This window comes from Otolemur garnettii, unplaced genomic scaffold (genome assembly GCF_000181295.1).
Source record: "Otolemur garnettii isolate 467f Iridium unplaced genomic scaffold, OtoGar3 scaffold00017, whole genome shotgun sequence".
Lineage (NCBI taxonomy): Eukaryota > Metazoa > Chordata > Mammalia > Primates > Galagidae > Otolemur > Otolemur garnettii.
This window is the reverse complement of record NW_003852412.1, coordinates 5,404,964-5,421,336: the sequence shown is the minus strand read 5'-3', so window position 1 is coordinate 5,421,336 and position 16,373 is coordinate 5,404,964. Positions and strand designations below refer to the sequence as shown.

General features: G+C 43.2%; 2 protein-coding genes across 2 annotated transcripts in view; one reads left to right on the top strand and one right to left on the bottom strand.

Annotated features, from left to right (window-relative positions):
• The window catches only part of CDK7 (cyclin dependent kinase 7), a 36,178-nt gene extending 32,923 nt beyond the window's left edge, over positions 1-3,255 (bottom strand). The window contains exons 1-2 of the mRNA XM_003785885.3: positions 3,017-3,255; positions 2,620-2,679 (exon numbers count right to left, since the gene is read on the bottom strand). Coding sequence (XP_003785933.1) covers positions 2,620-2,679; positions 3,017-3,082 — 126 coding nt within the window. The 5' untranslated portion in view covers positions 3,083-3,255. The remainder of the gene's footprint in view (positions 1-2,619; positions 2,680-3,016) is intronic.
• Positions 3,256-3,264: 9 nt separating this feature from the next.
• Positions 3,265-16,016, top strand: LOC111723921 (endogenous retrovirus group K member 5 Gag polyprotein-like). Its single transcript, XM_023510858.1, has 4 exons — positions 3,265-3,530; positions 8,453-10,007; positions 14,990-15,238; positions 15,946-16,016. Exons 2-4 carry the CDS (start codon positions 8,675-8,677, stop codon positions 16,014-16,016), a joined length of 1,653 nt encoding a protein of 550 aa, XP_023366626.1. The 5' UTR covers positions 3,265-3,530; positions 8,453-8,674.
• The last annotated feature ends 357 nt before the right edge of the window (positions 16,017-16,373 follow it).

The following is a 16,373-nucleotide window of genomic DNA, read 5'->3' as shown; positions in this document are numbered from 1 at the left end:
AAAAAAAAAAAAGCCAGGCATCATGGCAGGTGCCTGTAGTTCTAGCTAATTGTGAGGCCAAGGCAAGAGAATCGCTTAAGCCCTAGAGTTAGAGGTTGCTGTGAGCTGTGATGCCACAGCACTCTACCAAAGGGTGAAATAGTGAGACTCTGTATCAAAAAACAAACAAAAAAACCCCGAAAGACTGGGCAGTGCCTGTGGCTCAGTGAATAGAGTGCTGGCTTCATATACCGAGAGTGGTGGGTTTGAATCCAGCCCTGGCCAAACTACAACAACAACAAAAAAGCTGTGCACTGTGGCAGGCACCTGTATTTCTAGTTACTCTGGAGGCTGAGGCAAGAGAACCGCCTAAGCCCAAGAGCTGGAGGTTGCTGTGAGCTGTGACTCCAAGGCATTCTACCCAGGGTGACAAAGTGAGACTCTGTCTCTTAAAAACAAACAGACAAAAGAATCAGCCATACTAAGTTCTAGTCTGGAGGGAAAATATATCAACCAGAAGGCATAAAAAATGTAAGGATTCTGGGGCTATAACGAATTTAATGGGTCCAAGAGAGAGTAAAAGGTCAGTGTGGCTACAATATAGTAAACAAGGGGAGAACTAAAAAGATGATACAAGGGTCAGGAGAGCGGCTTGGCGCCTACAGCACTATGGTTATGGTGCCAGCCACATACTCGAGGGTGGCAAGTTCGCTCCCTGCTCAGGCCAGCTAAATAACAATAACAACTGCAACAAAAAAACAGCTGGATATTGAAGCAGTACCCTGAACCTAGTAAAAGCATCAACATACAAAGTTATGATTTAATAAAAAATAATTAAAAAAAAATAGCCGGGCGTTGGGGCAGGCGCCTGTAGTTCCAGCTACTTGGGAGGCTGAGGCAAGAGAATCTGCTGTGAGTTGTGATGACATTGTGAGACTCTTGTCTCAAAAAAAAAAGGATCAGGAGAGGTAAGGGTTTTATGAAGAAGTTGCCATCCATAAAGGCAGATCATACAGGTATAACATAACCTGGAAAACAAGAACATGAGGGAAATTAAGAAGTCAAGAGAAGGGTAATGGTGGAAGGAATAATTGAGGAGAGGAAGAGAAAGAGCCAGTTGTTAAGTGAATGAGAGGGAATACCTGGAGGCTGGAAGATGACAAAAAGGGAGTGGGAATGAATATAAGTCTGAAGACTCTTTCAAAGGGGTTAGGGTTTTTGAAGGGGAAACAGATTCAGGGTAGCAAAAAGACCTAAAGAAACATCAGGACACCTGGATTTTTAAATCCTAGCTTTTGAGCTGGGCACAGTGGCCTATGCCTATTGTCCCAGCTTGGGATGCTGAAGGAGGAGGATCACTTGAGTCTACCAACTGGAGATTCAGTAGTTATTAGCTGTGTGATTTTGCTGACTTAATCTCTATTATCCTCAGGGACCTAGAGTGTAAAATAGGGTTAGCTTTACCTACTTCACAGGCTGTTTTTGATAGTTAAATGAAAAACTCAGGCTGGGCTTGGTAGCTCAAGCCTGTAATCCTAGCTCTTGGGAGGCCAAAGAGGGTGGATTGCCTGAGCTCACGGGTTCAAGAACAGCCTGACCCAGACCAAGACCTTGTCTCCAAAAAAAAAAAAAAAAAAATAGTGGGACGTTTTAGTGGACACCTGTAGTCCCAGGTCATCAGGAGGCAGGAGGCTGAGGCAAGAGAATCATTTCAGCCCAAGTGTTTGAGGTTGCTGTGAGCTATGATGACATGGCACTCTACCAAGGGTGACAAAGTGAGACTCTGTCTCAAAATAAATAAATAAATAACTTAAAACAAAAGGGAAGGTCAGCTAATTATAACCCAAGTCTTCTGAATGCATACAACAAGCTACTTAAATCATTTTAGAAAATGTACCACATCAGTGTTGTTTATTCTATCGAAAGCCTTTCATGGTACATCTGTGCACAGTAAATACAAATGGCACACAGAGTGGATGCAGGTGAGGCAGAAAACAGTGACCTGGAAAGATCACAAGAGCAAATAATTCTTTTTTTTTTTTTTTTTGAGACAGAGTCTTACCATGTTGCCCTTGGTAGAATGCCATGGAGTCACAGCTCACAGCAACCTCAAACTCTTGGGTGTAAGTGATTCTCTTACCTCAGCCTTCCAAGTAGGGGACTACAGACGCCCACCACAACGCTCGGCTATTTTCTGGTTGCGGTTATCACTGTTGCTTAGCAGGCCTGGGCTGAACTCCAATCCGCCAGCTTTGGTGTATGTGGCTGGTGCTGAGCCTGATATCAAATAATTCTGAGGACCTAACAGATGGACTGTATCTGCCCTCTTAGGCATCATGAGAATTTATGCAGTGAAAATTACATAGTTTCCGCTTCATTTTAACTTAAAAGCACAGTGGTTCAACCCCAGAGTTCCACCTTGGAACACAAAGCACTAATTAATCCTGTCTTTGAAAGTGGAAAAGAAATCTGGTCCAACCCCAGAGTTCCACCTTGAAACACAAAGCAATAATTCTCCTGTTTTTGAAAATGACATAACTTCTCATTATCTGAGTCTAGGTCAAGAGCAGTAAAATGGCTATCAACTCAGAATACAGACATCTTCCAGAGAAGGTGAAGAAAACATAAATGGTAACTCACTTTCTTAATGGCGACGATTTGGTTGGTGTTCTTATCTCTGGCCTTGTAAACCGTGGCAAACTAGAAAGAAAAACAGGAATGATGTAAGTTTGTCGGAGTTTTTTGATGTTTGCCTTTTTGCTTTTTTACATTTTGGGAAGCAAAGAATCTACGATTCTGGAGCGGCTTCGCGGATTGAAACATCCTGGGGCCAGCGTGTTCTTCCTAAAGGAGAAGGCCGCTCAGGAGTTCACCTCCAGGATGGAAAAGAGTGCGGGCAGCAGGTAAGTCTGGGCAGCCTCTTCCGACGAGAACGAGCAGCCAGCCGCGTTCTCTGGCCTCCACGAGAAAACCTGCAAAGACTGAGGAAAAGCGGTGCTGTCGCTGCGGGCCCTCCCAGTCCTCCAGAGAGCCTCACCTGCCCCTCCCCGAGGAAGTCCAGTTTCTCATAACGCTTTGCCCGAGACTTCACGTCCAAAGCCATCGAGCGTTGTCAAGCCCGACTCCGACCAAAACGGTGCGCCGCCAGGACAGCACAAAGTTAAAGCCACCTGAAAGCCTCCAACAGCCACTTCCTTTCCGTGGGCGCAGGCGCGTTAGTAGCCCCGCCCCATTTCCGGAATGGGCGTGGAGCGGCGCTCAGAGGCGTCCGGGCGGAGCCGCGCAGAGGCCGGGGGAGCGTGGAGCGGCGCTCAGAGGCATCCGGGCAGAGCCGCGCAGAGGCCGGGGGAGCGTGGAGCGGCGCTCAGGCTTGTCCGGGCGGAGCCGCGCAGAGGCCGAGGGATCGTGGAACGGCGCTCAGGCTCGTCCGTGCGGAGCCGCGCAGAGGCCGAGGGAGGCCGGAGCATCCGACCGCGTGACCCGCCACGCGGGGCTTATTGGCGCCGGAAGTGGAGTCTTTTCGGTAGCTCCGGTCATCCGGTTGTTTTAACGTAGGTATTTTCTGCACTACCTGGAATGGTTTCGTGTTCTGATACGGTGTTTTGAGGTCGGGATTTGGTAGGTGTGTGCGAGCGTTGGAGGGTTGGCTTTGTACCTCTTCGCTTTTTCTGGTTTTGCTCGTCCAGTAGGCATGGTGGTTACGGACACCAAACCCCGCGGTCTTGGGTGCCAAGTTCTTAAGAGTTGGTCAAGAACATTCTTAGTCTAGTCTTTTTTTTTTCTTTTTCCCAATTTTTTTTGTTTTTTTTTAGAGGGTCTCAAGCTGTCATCCTGGGTAGAGTACTGTGGCATCATAGCTCACAGCAACCTCCAATTCTTAGGCTCAAGCGATCCTTTTGCCTCAGTTTTTCTATTTTTAGTGGAGACAGGTCTCGCTTTTTGCTCAGGCTGGTCTCGAACTCGTGAGCTCAAGCAATCCACCCGCCTCAGCCTCCCAGAGTGCTAGGATTACCAGGCGTGAGCCACCGTGCCCGGCCCCCAGTCTAGGCCTTTTATGAAAATGAAGACCCAGCGAAACAAAACCCAACTCAACTGAAACATGTGCTGTACAATAGGCTTTTGGCCCTCTGTTCTACTTTGTAAGATGGAAATAATAATAGAATTCGTTGATGGGCATAAGGATTAAATGAATCATGCAAAAAGTTTAGACGTGGCTGAGTGCCCTAGTTCAGTGGTTAGGGTGCCACATGGACTGGGGCTGGTGGACCTGCTAAAACAAACAAAAATAGCTGGTGTTGTGGCAGGCACCTGTAGTCTCAGCTACTCCGGAGGCTGAGGCAAGAGAAGCACTTGAGCCCAAGAGTTTGAGGTTGCCATGAGCTGTGACATAACGGGACTCTACTGAAGGTGACAAGGTGAGATCCTCTCACTTTAAAAAAAGAAAAAAGTTTAGGGCGGCGCCTGTGGCTCAAAGGAGTAGGGTGTCGGTCCCATATGCTGGAGGTGGTAGGTTCAAACCCAGCCCCGGCCAAAAACTGGAAAAAAAAAAAAAAGGTTTAGATATAATAAGTAATTAAGTGTTAGATGTGATCTGTATCCAACTTCTTATAATTTTTTTTCTTCTTGAGGCAAGAGCCTCACTTTGATGCCTTGGGTAGAGTGCCATGGCGTAATAGGTCACAGCACCCTCCAACTCTTGGGCTCAAGTAATTCTCTTGCCTCAGTTTCCCTAGTAGTTGGAAATGCAGGCACCTGCCACAATGCCAAGCTATTTTTTAGGATGGAGTCTTGCTCTGGCTCAGGCTGGGCTTGAACTTGTGAATTCAGGCCCATCTCCCAGAGTGCTAGGATTACAGGCGTGAGCCCCAGTGCCCAGCCTACTGGTGCCAATTTAAAACCAGTAGGATTTGCTGAAAGGTTTGTAGGGGGGGAAAGGATTCCAAAGTTTTGAGCTGGAGCAGCCGTGAAAATGGAAATGTTTCCCCCTTTCTTTACGTTTGATGTTTGTAAGAGTTGAGAATCCTAATTTTTAGAGATTTGCTGAAGAAGGCAGCAGAAGACCAAGGCTGATAATTTAGTCAGGTTCCTCTGTACCCCTGGAACCAGAGTGCCTACATTTGAATACTGGCCCCATTGGATTTTAATCACTAGATACTGACTTGAGTAAATTACTGTTCCTAGTTTCTTCCTCTGTAATAGGACCTACTGAAAGGATTGCTGCAAGGCTTATAACTTTACACTTGAAAAGCCCTTAGAATTATGTCTAACAGCTAAAAATGTTTCGTTTATGTTAACTGTTACTGTTATTGTTTATAATCTTTCAGCCCCTTGTCACTACTTGAGTCTACACAGAGCTCTCATACATTGCAGAAAATACCATCCATAGTTACCTCTTGACTGTGGAAAGTCCTGCCTAGTGATGCATGGTGTCACATTTCTTCAATATCACTGTAACAGTAATTTAATCTCCCTTGTCGTAGAAGTAGGTTAGTGAGAGTGAGCTAAATTTGATGGTATGCCTGTGAAACTTGAGGTTCCCAAAAGTGCTGTGGCATATAAATTAATTTTTTTTTTTTAAGAGACAGAGTCTCACTTTATCATCCTTGGTAGAGTGCTGTGGCGTCTCAGCTTACAGCAACTTCCAACTCCTGGGCTTAGGCGATTCTCTTGCCTCAGCCTCCCGAGTAGCTGGGACTACAGGCACCTGCACAATGCCCAGCTATTTTTTGTTGCAGTTTGTTGAGGGAGGGTCCATATATGGAGCCAGTGCCCTACCCACAGCACCACAGGTGCCGCCCCTAAATTGTTAATTAGTATATTAAACCATGTTGCTGACAAGTAAATTCCTATTTGCGTACATTTAAAATATGCTAATTAAGACAGTGTTTAGATGATATTCTGGGGCAGTGAGGTCATTGTGTAAAACGTTAAGCATTTGTGTGTATGTATATATATGTGTGTGTGTGTGTGTATATATATATATATATATAATTTTTTTGAGACAGTCTCACTGTGTCGCCCTCGTTAGAGTGCTGGTTGTAGCACAACTCACAGCATCCTCAAACTCGGGCTGAAGCAATTCTTTTGCCTTAGCCTCCCAAGTAGCTGGGACTACAAGTGCCCGCCACAATGCCCAGATATTTTTTTGTTGTAGTTTCATTGTTGTTTGGCAGGCCCTGGCCAGGTTCAAACCTGCCAGCCATGGTGTATGTGGCTGTTACTCTAGCCACTGAGCTATAGGCATGAGCCCATTTTATATGTATTTTTAATTATTTTTTTGAGACAAAGTCTCATTTTATCACCCTCCGTAGGGTGCCCTGGCATTACAGCTCACAGTAACCTCAAACTCTTGGGCTCAAGGAATCCTCTTGCCTCAGCCTCCCAAGTAAATGGGACTATAGACACCCACTACAATGACTATTTTTAGAGACAAGATCTCACTCTTGTTTAAGCTGGTCTCAAGCCCGTGAGCTCAGGCAATCCACCTGCTTGGGCCTCCCAGAGTGCTAAGGTTACAGGCAAGAGACACTGCGTCTGGTCTGCATGGTGTTTTAAAGTTTACAAAGCACTTACATAAGATGGCCATAATGCTCCTTGTCTTCTGGTATTAATGGATGTTTATAGTCTTCTCCCACAATAAAACACATTCTCCTGTGTGATGAGTAAAATATGGCTTCAGTGTGATTTCTGAAGCTAGATCCTAAAAGGATGCTGATCATTTGCTCTGGGGGAAGCCAGCCATGTGATGAATTTACTAAGACAACCCTATGTAGCAGTGTATGTGGAGAGAAACTAAGGGATCTTGTCAACATTCAGCATCAGCTTGCCAGACTTGTAAGCTACCTTGGAGGTGGATTAACCAGCCCCAGCCAAACCTTGATGTGACTGCAGCCTCAGATGGTATTTAATTTAAATCTTTTTTATTGGCTCGGCGCCTGTGGCTCAAGTGGCTAAGGCGCCAGCCACATACACCTAAGGTGGCGGGTTTGATCCAGCCCAGGCCTGCCAAACAACAATGACGGCTGCAACCAAAAAAAAAAAAAAAAAAGCCGGCCATTGTGGTGTCTGTGGTCCCAGCTACTTGGGAGGCTGAGGCAGGAGACTCGCTTGAGCCCAGGAGTTAGAGGTTGCTGTGAACTATGATGCCATGGCACTCTACCCAGGGGGACAGCTTGAGGCTCTGTCTCAAAAAAAAAAAAAAAAAAAAACTTTTTAATTTTATTTTTGTTATTGCAGTTTTTGGCCAGGACCAGGTTTGAACCCGCCACCTCTGGTTTATGGGGCTGGTACCCTACTTCTTGAGCCATAGGTGTTGCCCTAATCAAAATCTCTTGAGATATACTCAGACAAAACTGCCCAGTAAAGCTACTTCTGAATTCCTGTCCATAGAAACCATGAGTTATTGATTATTGTTATTGTTGTTTTCAGTCTCTTAATTAGTAATAGATAATTTATTAATTTGATCCTGCCTATCACATTGTATAGTACTGGAGGAGAAAACAGAAACTTAGACAAATTCAGCAATATTCTGAGCCCAGGAGTTAGAGGAAGCATATATTTAAGTGATTAACCCGTAAACACCTAAATTGGATTTTGTGGTCATCCTGAGAGGATACCCGAGAAGAGCGAGGTCTTAGAGAACAGGTCCTCTCAGGGAAACTGCAAAGATGCACCTGCAGGGTCCTTTCAATAGTGACTCAGCTCTTGGGAATTTGTAGGCTTAACTTCCTGGAACCTGGAAATTTCCAAGTTCTGTGAAATCCTATAGTTCTGTAGGGGCTGGAGTAGCATGTCCCGCTTGATTCAAACTGGCCAATGAGAAGGGTACCTATGGCATGGAACTTTTTGACTGTCAATAGAAAGGGAAAGACCAAGCTAGTTGGGGAGCACAGCCATTTGGAAATCTATGCTGTGAGCTCCCAGCCAATGAATAAAGCCCTTCCTCTTATAAACGTGGTGTTTGGGTGCTCTTTCTCTCCAATGGGCCTCGTCTTCCTGCAACAATCCAGAATATATCCCAGCCAGTTCACAGTGCTAGAGCTATTGCAGAACACCAGGACACTTCCTGCGCATCCAGTCCTGTCTGCTTTTTCATGATGCTTGAGAATCTGCACCAGTTCAGTCACCTCTTCTCCCATCAACCTCATAAATGTCTGTCTGACATGAGGCATGCATGATACAGTGTAGCTTGGGGCTGGTGATGGTCATGAGAGAATCTGGGCTGGTAACCTTACTCAGGAACTGGCCAACACCTTTGGGAAATGTGGCTCCCACTAGCAGTAACTGGGCTTTGGGATTGTGCGCAAGAATTTTTATGGGAGTTTCCATTGCTTCACCCTGCTTTTCGTTCATTTGCTATTTTAAACTTTTATCTGATGAGTTAGGGTATGTAAGTCACTTAATAAACATGGGAAGTCACTGAGTGCCTGACTGAGCTTCAGTCTCCCTTACATGCTATTCATTTCGTCTGCAGTGCTTTCCTCTGCATCACTGATCAGTTAGCCCCGGGAACAGCAACATCGGGCACAGTGAGCAGGGTCTTTGGCTGGACTGAACCTGGTTGAACTGTTCACAGAACTTCTGCTCACTTGACCTTAAGGTAAGAACACTGGGAATGGGCGAAATTGAGAAGGCTACTACTGAGTTGTAAGTACTCAGGACTCTCTACAGGTTGTCATTCTAAGGGACATTAAAAATGAGAAATACAATTTCAATTGAGGATGAATACATCCAATTACTAAGGTCTTTGTTGGACACTATGGGTGTCTCGGTCAAAACTCAATCTTTCCGCCGTCTTTTTGCAACAATTCGTAATTGCTGTTACTGGTTTTCACCTGACTCTCATAATCAATTGATTTTGTCCATCTGGGAAGATGTGGGGGAAGACATGAAACGGTTTCATCAGCAGGGTAATATTATTGATAAGGATGTATGGACTGTATATAACTTGGTGAAAATGGCTCTGCCATCTTTTGTTAATGATAACGGAAAACAAGTCCGACGTGCATCAGTGCTTGAAAAGGGTAGACAGGAGCCTGAGATCTCTAAACTTTCAGTTTTGGATAAAAAGGACGATTTAGGTAATAAAAGTTCTTCTAAAGAAGAACCAGAAGAGGAAGAAATGCCTCTCTCTTCCTCTGCTCAGTCCTTGCAAGAGAAAATGACCAATCTTAAAGGTTTTATTAAGGAATGTAATGATCTTATTGATGATATGAAGAAAAAGGCTTCTGTTCCGCCTGTGCTCTCTACTGACATACTTTTTCCACTGCCTCCTACTCTGCCGCCTCCAAATTTACCTGAGGAACCTAAATCACTATGCTCTCACCCCTCCTCCGCAGAATACCAGAGTAAACAATTTTTTCCTATCACACAGAAACGCCCTTCTGTTCCACGTTATGAGTATAAAAGTTTAGAATCCACTCGGATGGTTCAAACAATTACTTTACCCAATCCAAAAGATTTAAAAATTCTAAATGAACCAGATACTTTATTTGAAGGGTCATGTAATTATAATCAGGATTTGGATCTCACCATACCAGTTACTCGTACTACTGGCCATGGAGGTGGCGACATGGGCCAAGTTCAATATGTTGAGGTGGACCTTAAATTTTTAAAAAGTTTAAAAGAGGCAGTAATAACATATGGGCCTAATGCTCCATGTACTCAGGGGCTACTGTGGTCTTATTGTGGGGACCGTTTCCTAACTCCTGGAGACTGGAAAACACTGGCTGAGATGGCATTGTCCCCAGCCCAATATTTACAATTTGGCTCATGTTGGAAAAAGGAGGCCGCCAGACGGAATGATAATAACCCTGATCTTTCTTATGATCAAATAACAGGCACTGGAGAATATAGACGACATGAAAGACAGCTTGAACTTACAGATGATGTTTATATTTTAATTAGAGATGTTTGCCTTCATGCCTGGGCTCAGTTAGATGACCCAGGAGAAGGAAAATTTTTTACTAAAATACTGCAAGGACCTAATGAACCATATGCAGAATTTCTTGTAAAACTCCATGCTGCCGGCTCGGCGCCTATAGCTCAACCGGCTAAGGCGCCAGCCATGTACACCTAGGGTGGCGGGTTCGAATCCCCAGCCCGGACCCGCCAAACAACAATGACGGCTGCAACCAAAAAATAGCCAGGCGTTGTGGCGGGCGCCTGTGGTCCCAGCTACTTGGGAGGCGGAGGCAGGAGACTCGCTTGAGCCCAGGAGTTGGAGGTTGCTGTGAGCTGTAATGCCATGGCACTCTACCCAGGGGGACAGCTTGAGGCTCTGTCTCAAAAAAAAAAAAAAAAAAAAAACTCCATGCTGCCATCAGGCGGGCAATTCCAGGACCTGAAATGCAAGACATGCTTTTTTTAACCCTTGCTTATGAGAATGCTAATGACGACTGTCGTCGTATATTAGCAGGAATTAGAAATGAGGACAATGTTTCCATTGAAAAATTTTTAAGAGCTTGCAAAAATGTGGAATGTAGTTCTTCTCAGGCCTCACTTATTGGAGATCAAATTTGGGCCCATATGACCGCAGCCCTTAAAAATAATAATCCTAAATGTTATAACTGTGGAAAGATTGGTCACATTTGGAGAGACTGTCGTAAAGGCAAAAAAGAAAAAACCTCTGACCCTCCGCTGCCACCTGGAATTTGCAGGCGATGCAAAAAGGGAAGGCATTGGACTAATGAATGTAGATCTACTAAGGATAAGGATGGTAATATTTTGCCACCAAGGAAGTCAAAAAACTCCCAGACGGGCCAGACCCGGGGCCCGGACAACACAGGTCTGGTCAGCACAGAGACAACACACGCCCAGACTCAGGCAACTCCCAACACCAGCGCTCTTAAATAATACTACTCAGTCAGGGGCTACCCCCAATTCATCAGGGTTTTGTGCCCGCTTCACAGCCTGACCAAACTGTTACTAAAACTTTAGTTTCAGATTTATTTCATGCTACTCATGATAGTGCTGCTTTGGATTTGCCTGTTGTTGAAAATATTTCTTTGACCCCTCATGATGTCCCATATACTTTAGCTACTGGAGTTCATGGTCTAATTTCAAAAGATTCAGTTGGGCTAATAGGAAGGAATAGCTCCACTATTAAAGGACTGTATATCCATGTTGGTGTTACAGATGCAGATAACAATGGTGAAATTTTTATTTTGGCTTCCATGACTTGATCACACTGATGGTGGGACAACGTATCACATAGCTATTACTTCTACCTTATTATAAAGGCAAGGCTGCCCCTGTTAAGAGAAATGGAGGTTTTGGCAGCAATGGAACTCATGTTTTTTGGCATGCTCTTTTGAATGATTCTTGACTGCAATGTCAGGTCACTTTCCAGGATGGTACTAAGTTAGAAGGACTTGTAGATACTGGGGCTGATGTTTTCCATCATTGCATTATTAGCTTGGCCCCTAAATTGGCCTAAACGTATACAGGCAACTTTTGTGGTACAATGTCTAATATTGAGCAAAGCACGGAAACTTTATTTTGTCAAGGACCTGATGGCCAGCCAGTTAAAATAAAACCTTATATTGCTCCTATTGCCATCACCTTGTGGGGCATAGATATTTTGGTGCAATGGGGTGCTATGTTAACTATACCCACTATGCCATCTTCTGTTAAGAACATAATGCAAAAGAAAAAAAAATAAAGAACACGATGCTAAATATGGAATATGATCCCACACAACCTTCCCTTCCAGAACTAGAGGCAAAGGTAAGAAAAGGTAAAGATAAGTCAAGAATTGGCTTTCTTGTTCTTCTGGAACATTTTCCCTAAGGGCCACTGCTGAGCACCTTGCCTTGCCTCTTACTTGGAAATCTGATAATCCTATATGGGTTGAGCAATGGCCCCTTCCTAAAGAAAAGTTAGAGGCACTTCATCAATTAGTTAATGAGCAACTAGCTTTAATTCACATTAAACCTTCAGTCAGTGCATGGAACGCCTAAGTTTTTGTTTTTAAAAAAAAAATCTGGTAAATGGAGAATGTTAACAGATTTGAGAAAGTTAAAGTCTATAATTGAACCTATGGGGCCTCTTCAACCTGGCATTCCTAATCTGTCTTTGATTCCTAAAAACTATAATATTGTTATTTAAAAGACTGTTTCTTTGATATTCCATTAACTGCTAAAGATTCTGAAAGATTTACTTTTACTGTTCCATGTCTAAATAATAGTGCCCCTATTGGGGGGTGCCTGTGGCTCAAAGGGGTAGGGCACTGGTCCCATATGCTGGAGGTGGCAGATTCAAACCCAGCCCTGGCCAAAAACTGCAAAAGAAAAAAAAAAAGTGCTCCTATTAAGAGATATCAATGGAACATTTTGCCTCAAGGCATGTTAAATAGCCCCACCTAGTGTCAAATGTATGTACAACAGCCTTTGCAGAAATTAGCTTTACCGTTTCAAGACAGATTTTTTTTTTTTTTTTTGAGACAGACCCTCAAGCTGTCCCCCTGGGTAGAGTACTGTGGTATCACAGCTCACAGCAACCTCCAACTCCTGGGCTCAAGCAGTTCTCTTGCCTCAGCCTCCCAAGTAGCTGGGACCACAGGCGCCCGACACAACACCAGGCTATTTTTGGTTGCAGCCATCGTTGTTTTGGCAGGCCCCGGGCTGGATTCGAACCAGCTACCTTGGGTGTATATGGCTGCCGCCTTAGCCACTTGAGCCACAGGCGCTGAGCCTCTAGACAGAATTTATTATCATTACATGGATGATATTCTTTTCACTCATCCTGACCAGTACATTTTAAATAACATTATTCAGTTTGCTTATCTTTTATTTGATGAATATGGCCTTCATGTAGCCCCTGAAAAAATTCAGTGGTCTGATCCATGGAATTATTTAGGGTATAAAATTACTGCCCAGAAAATAATTTCACAAAAGGTGCAAATCCAGAGAGACTCTCTAAAGACTAAATGTTTTTCAAAAATTACTTGGAGATATTAACTGGGTGCACCCTTTGTTGGGCATCCCAACCTATTCTTTGACTCATTTATTTCTTTTGTTAGAAGGGAGTACTGATTTAAATAGTCCAAGGACTTTAACCCCTGAGGCAGAAAAGGAATTGCAATGGCTTGAACAACATATTCAAAGTACTCAATTAGATAGAATTGTTGAAAATCGTGACTTTGTCCTTTATGTAGTTCCTTCTGAACATTCCCCAACTGGATTATTGGCCCAACACGATGCTTTCATTAAATGGTGTTTTTTATCTCATAAAGCTACTAAAAAACTTCAAACTTACATTCAAAAAATTGCCAACATTATTATTAAGGGGTGTTGTCGTTTCCGTCAATTAGTGGGATAAGACCCCGAAAAAATCATATTCCTGCTAACAAACAAATTTCTGATATGTTTATTATATCTCAAGATTGGCAAATTGCTATAGCTGATTATTTAGGAATAATTGACAATTGTTACCTTCAAAATAAACATATTCAATTCTTAAAAAGGACATCTTGGATTTTACCTAAGGTAGTTAACTCCAGTTCCTGGTGCTAAAAATTGCTTTACAGATGCTAATAAAGATGGTAGAGCTGGATATATGTGTGGGAGCATTAATAAAATTCAACAGTCTCCTTATAAATCTGTGCAAAAAGTTGAGTTGTTTGCTATAATTTTATTATTAGAAAATTTTCTTAATACTTCTTTAAACGTTATAACTGATTCAATTTATTCTGCATACACTGCAGAATATAGAAATAACTATATTAGCAAATGATCACTCTGAGTTATTTCAATTATTTGATTTTTTTTTTTTTTTTTTTGAGACAGAGCCTCAAGCTGTCACTCTGGGTAGGGTGCTGTGATGTCTCAGCTCACAGCAACCTCCAACTCCTGGGCTCAAGCAAGTCTCCTGCCTTCACCCCCCAGATAGCTGGGACACAGGTGCCCGCCACAATGCCTGGCTATATATTTGGTTGCAGCCATCATTGTTTGGCGGGCCCAGGCTGGATTCGAACCCGCCAGCTCAGGTGTATGTGGCTGGTGCCTTAGCTGTTTGAGCCACAGGCGCCAAGCCTGTTTATTTGATTCTTTACAGAAATTAGTGTGAACTAAGACCATGCCTATTTCATAACTCATATAAGAGCACGTACTAATTTACCTGGGCCATTAGTTGATGGGAATAATGCAATTGATACTGTTCAAAAGGCTCGAGAGAAACATGTTCTCCACCATAATAATGCAGTCTCTCTCTCAAACATAAATTCCAAATAACCTGGAAAGAAGCAAAAAAAATTATCCATATCTGCCCAACTTGCCAACTTATTGTCACCCCTCATTTACCTCCAGGTGTCAACTCAAGGTGGGTGAAAGCAAATGAGGTGTGGCAAATGGATGTCACTCAATACCCAGAATTTGATAAATCTAAATATATTCATTATACCATTGATATATATTCTCATTTTTCTTGGGCTACTGCTCTTAAATCAGAAAAGGCAGATGCAGTAATTACCCATTTACTGGAAGCTTTTGCCATAATGGGTATCCCCCAAACCATTAAAACTGGTAATGGGTCTGCATATATATCTAAGAAATGTAGAGTGGTGCCTGTGCCTCAGTGGGTAGGGCACCAGCCCCATATACTGAGGGTGGCGGGTTCAAACCCAGCTCTGGCCAAACTGTGACCAAAAAAAAAAGAAATGACAACTTTTTTTTAATACTTAATAGTATTAAACATATTACAGATACACCTGGAAATAGCACAGGTCAAGCCATCATTGAAAGACAAAATCGCACTTTAAAAGAAATGCTTGTTAAACAAAAAGGGGGCATGGGCTATAATATAACATGCAGAAATAGATTACGTTCTGCTCTATTTACTTTAAATTTTTTAAATTTAGATTCAGATGGAAAAACACCTACTGCTAAGTTATGGACACAACAAACATCCCAACCTGTTAACTAACCAGTATATTATAAAGATGTAATTAAAGGTGAATGGCTTCCTGCATTAGTAGTGCGATGGGGTGGAGGGTATGCTCTTTTTTCCACAGGAAATAATGAATTTTGGCTCCTGGATAAACATATCAAATTCCAACATGATGTCCTGCACCAGTCAATGTGCTCAGCAATGTGGCACCAGCAATGGGACAATGAGGATGTCAGCATTAACACTAGAGGAACAGAGGAATTATCTCATCCCTCCAAACCTCCAGAGACTACAACAGAACCAGAGTCCTCTCGCAAGGACAACATGAAGGGGAATATCCCAGCTCTGCCAGGAAGTGAGAACGATTGTGATGGTGAGCAATCATCCAGTGACAGCCAGAACATTGTTTCTTGTGATAATTGCCATCCTCCACTCAGGTAAGTTCACGAGTTAATTACACCTATTGGAGTTATGTGCCAAATCCTCCGTTATGGAGAGTTTTTTGGTATGAGCCCTCTGTTTCCATCTATGTAAATGAGAGCTCTTGGCTCCCAGGGCCTATGATGATAGGGGCCCTTTCAAACCTGAGGAAGAGGGCACCTTTTTATTTAACTATTCTACAGGAGTCACAGGATCACTGATCTGTATTGGGCCTGAGCCTCTGTGTGTTTCTTTTGGCCCACAACAATGGGTTAGTTTAAAAAATAATGGGACATCTATAATGTATATGTTATCCACTATGACTTTAACTAAACTAATCTTAACAGAGCATTCATTTTTTCCACACTAGCCTTTCTGTAAATCTCATGTGTTCAGTGACATTTCTGAATGGATTCATTGGTTTAAATGCTGAGGCTCGTTTTTGTATGTACTTGGTCAGACGAAGTACCGATCCATCATTGATTGGAAACCTCTAGTGTATGTTGCTGAAAAGTCTGGAGCAGGCCAAGTAATTTGGCTCATCAAGGAAATTATACTGATATCTGTGGGATAAAAGACATACTCTGTGCTCATTTTAAATTTCAGTAACAGGCAAATAGGCTTTTGTGGAATGTAGCTCTATTTTGTGGAATGTTGAAGACCTGACTGCCTTGGTCAGCATGGCAGGGATTGAAGGTCCAGAGGTAAAAGTCCACCTTCAGCAACTCTGATCGATGCTGCTGTTAAGCCTGCAAGGAAAGGGGTTGACAGACTCTCCTGCAGAGACATGGCCCAGAGGCTGATGTATGTGGAAACGTACATTGTAAAGCTGCATGGCCTCTTAAGTAATGATGTCTTAATTTGTCCTGTGATTCAACACTATGCATTACCTTTACAATGGACTCCTGACAAACCTATATGGGTGCAGCAGTGGCCATTATCTCAGGAAAAACTAGAAGCACTTGAGGAATTAGTGATTGAACAGCTGGGAGCAGGCCACATAGAACCTAGTAATTCCAGGTGGAATTCTCCAATGTTTGTAATAAAAAAGAAATCTGGCAAATGGAGAATGTTAACAGACTTAAGAA